The sequence below is a fragment of the Danio rerio genome, chromosome 24 (genome assembly GCF_049306965.1).
Source record: "Danio rerio strain Tuebingen ecotype United States chromosome 24, GRCz12tu, whole genome shotgun sequence".
In the NCBI taxonomy this organism is placed as follows: Eukaryota; Metazoa; Chordata; class Actinopteri; order Cypriniformes; family Danionidae; genus Danio; species Danio rerio.
The window spans coordinates 97501-100000 of record NC_133199.1 but is presented as its reverse complement, the minus strand read 5'-3'; the positions used below and the strand labels follow the sequence as shown (position 1 = coordinate 100000).

The window sequence follows — 2500 nt, the reverse complement described above, 5'->3', positions numbered from 1 at the left end:
ACACACACACACACACACACACACACACACACACAGACACACACACACACACACACACACACACACACACACACACAGAGAGACAGACACACACACACACACACACACACACACACACACACACAGAGAGAGAGACAGACAGACACACACACACACACACACAGACACACACACACACACAGACACAGACACAGACACACACACACACACAGAGAGAGACACACACACACACACACACACACACACACACACACACACACACAGAGAGAGACACACACACACACACACACACACACACACACACAGAGAGACACACACACACACACAGTGTGGATAGTATCATACGCTGATAACGGGAGTGCAGGTCAGACACATGTAGAGCGCTGCTGTTCTGGAAGGCTCCAGCTGAATCCAGAACAGTCTACAGCATCTGGATGTGCACAGTGTGAGCAGCGCAGCAGAACACTGGAATGAACATCAGTCGGGTCTGAATCAGGATGTTGTGTGTGAAAGCTGGACTCACGGAGCCTCCTGCATTACTGCTGTGTACGGCAGGTTTCACGCTCACGTTTGGATTCACTAACGATGAACTGAACCGGGGAGTGTGCGCTGGTCTGCGCCGACTTCATGTCTGGCGTACGTGTGTGTCTTGTGTGTGTGTGTGTGTGTGTGTGTGTGTGTTACCTGAGCCACCAGCTCAGTCTGCTCCCTCTGGAACATGCGGTTCAGAGCCTCACAGGCCAGACCAGCCATATCAGCCCTCAGCTTCATCCCCACCATCAGAGGACCAATGGTGTCCAGCGCCGCCATGGAGCGCACACACAGCTGCACACACACACACACACACACACACACACACACACACACACACGGTCAATGAAGTAAGCAGGTATATGCCCCTCTACCAGCCCGACCCACATGCTGAAGAGGAGAAGGCCTGTTCAGTCAGAGACTGTAGAACACACACACACACACATTACTCCTGCTGCTTTCACACACACACACCCTCAGGTGTCTCCTGTACCTCGTTGTCTGAGAGCGCGTGTATGACCCTGATGGCGCTCTTGGGCACGGCGTTGTTCCGGTGGTTCAGAGCGGACAGAACCCGCGGCAGATGCCCGAGCGGAGGAACCTGATCCGCCAGCGCAGACTGAGAGATGAAGAGACACACTGCAGCGGTGGTGACCGTCTCCAGAACCTCACCCTGAACACACACACACACATTACACACACACACATTACACACACCTACATCAGAACACAAACACACACACCTCTCCAGTGCACACACACACACACACACACTCACGTTGGGGTTGTTCTTCTCCAGCAGTGTGGTGAGGGTGTCCAGTAGAGACACCAGGAACTCTCTGGGTTTGCGTAACACCCATCCAGGCTGAGCGATGAAGATGCGGAGGAACACACCACCCACCTCCAGCTCACCCTGCCCCGCTCCATACGGCACTGAGAAGTCCTCTGGCAGCTGACACACACACACACACACACACACACACACACACACACACACACACTTAATACTAATACATATCTGGAATGTGGCCAGTGCACACACCACACTAATCCCTGTAGCACAAAGACCCAGAACCCTGCCGGACCCGTGACGGATCTTCAGCTCAGTGCTCGTCTGCTGGGAGCTCCAGCATCTGACACTGCATTTACTCCTCAGTGACCCTCTGGGGTGTGAGGGTGTTTGGGGGCAGGCATGTAATTATCCTCATGAATATTGATGAAGAGTGTGATGAAGAGCCGCACCTTCCAGCTGACCTCAGGGTTGTCCTTCTGCTGCTTGAAGTGCCTGAGGAGACAAGAAGAGTCCGTCAGGAAGAGTGTGTGTGCATGCAGTCAGCTAGTGTGTGTGTGTGTGTGCTCACTCCAGCATCATCTCCCTGACGGTGGTGGAAACCGTCTCTCTAGAGCTGTCGTTCCAGATCAGCTCTGGGTTCTCGTGGGTTCCCTCGAATATGTGCACCGCTGCTTCTGGATTATCACGCATCGCATCCATGAAGACCGCCGGCAGGAAGCGCATCAGCGTCAGACGCACCTGCAGAACACACACAAAGTCAGAACACACACACCTGGGGAATACCTGAAACACCTGAGGAACACCTGAGAAACACCTAAAACACATGAAGAACATCTGAAACACCTGAGAAACACCTGAGGAACACCAAAAACACCTGAGGAACACCAAAAACACCTGAGGAACACCAAAAACACCTGAGGAACACCTGAAACACCTGAGGAACATCTGAGAAACACCAAAGGAACACCTAAAATACCTGAGGAACACCAAAAACACCTGAGGAACACCAAAAACACCTGAGGAACACCAAAAACACCTGAGGAACACCAAAAACACCTGAGGAACACCTAAAACACCTGAGGAACATCTGAGAAACACCAAAGGAACACCAAAAACACCTGAGGAACACCAAAAACACCTGAGGAACACCAAAAACACCTGAGGAACACCAAAAAC

The 2500-nt window shown here is 52.2% G+C and overlaps 1 protein-coding gene across 14 annotated transcripts in view; it reads right to left on the bottom strand.

The window, feature by feature from the left end:
* LOC101887092 (dnaJ homolog subfamily C member 13) overlaps positions 1–2500 on the bottom strand; it is a 27733-nt gene that overhangs the window by 3173 nt on the left and 22060 nt on the right. For all 14 annotated transcript variants that reach the window (XM_073941302.1, XM_073941296.1, XM_073941297.1 and 11 more), the window contains 5 exons: positions 1893–2062; positions 1774–1816; positions 1310–1483; positions 1025–1204; positions 685–825 (listed from right to left, as the gene is read on the bottom strand). In XM_073941302.1, coding sequence (XP_073797403.1) covers positions 685–825; positions 1025–1204; positions 1310–1483; positions 1774–1816; positions 1893–2062 — 708 coding nt within the window. The remainder of the gene's footprint in view (positions 1–684; positions 826–1024; positions 1205–1309; positions 1484–1773; positions 1817–1892; positions 2063–2500) is intronic.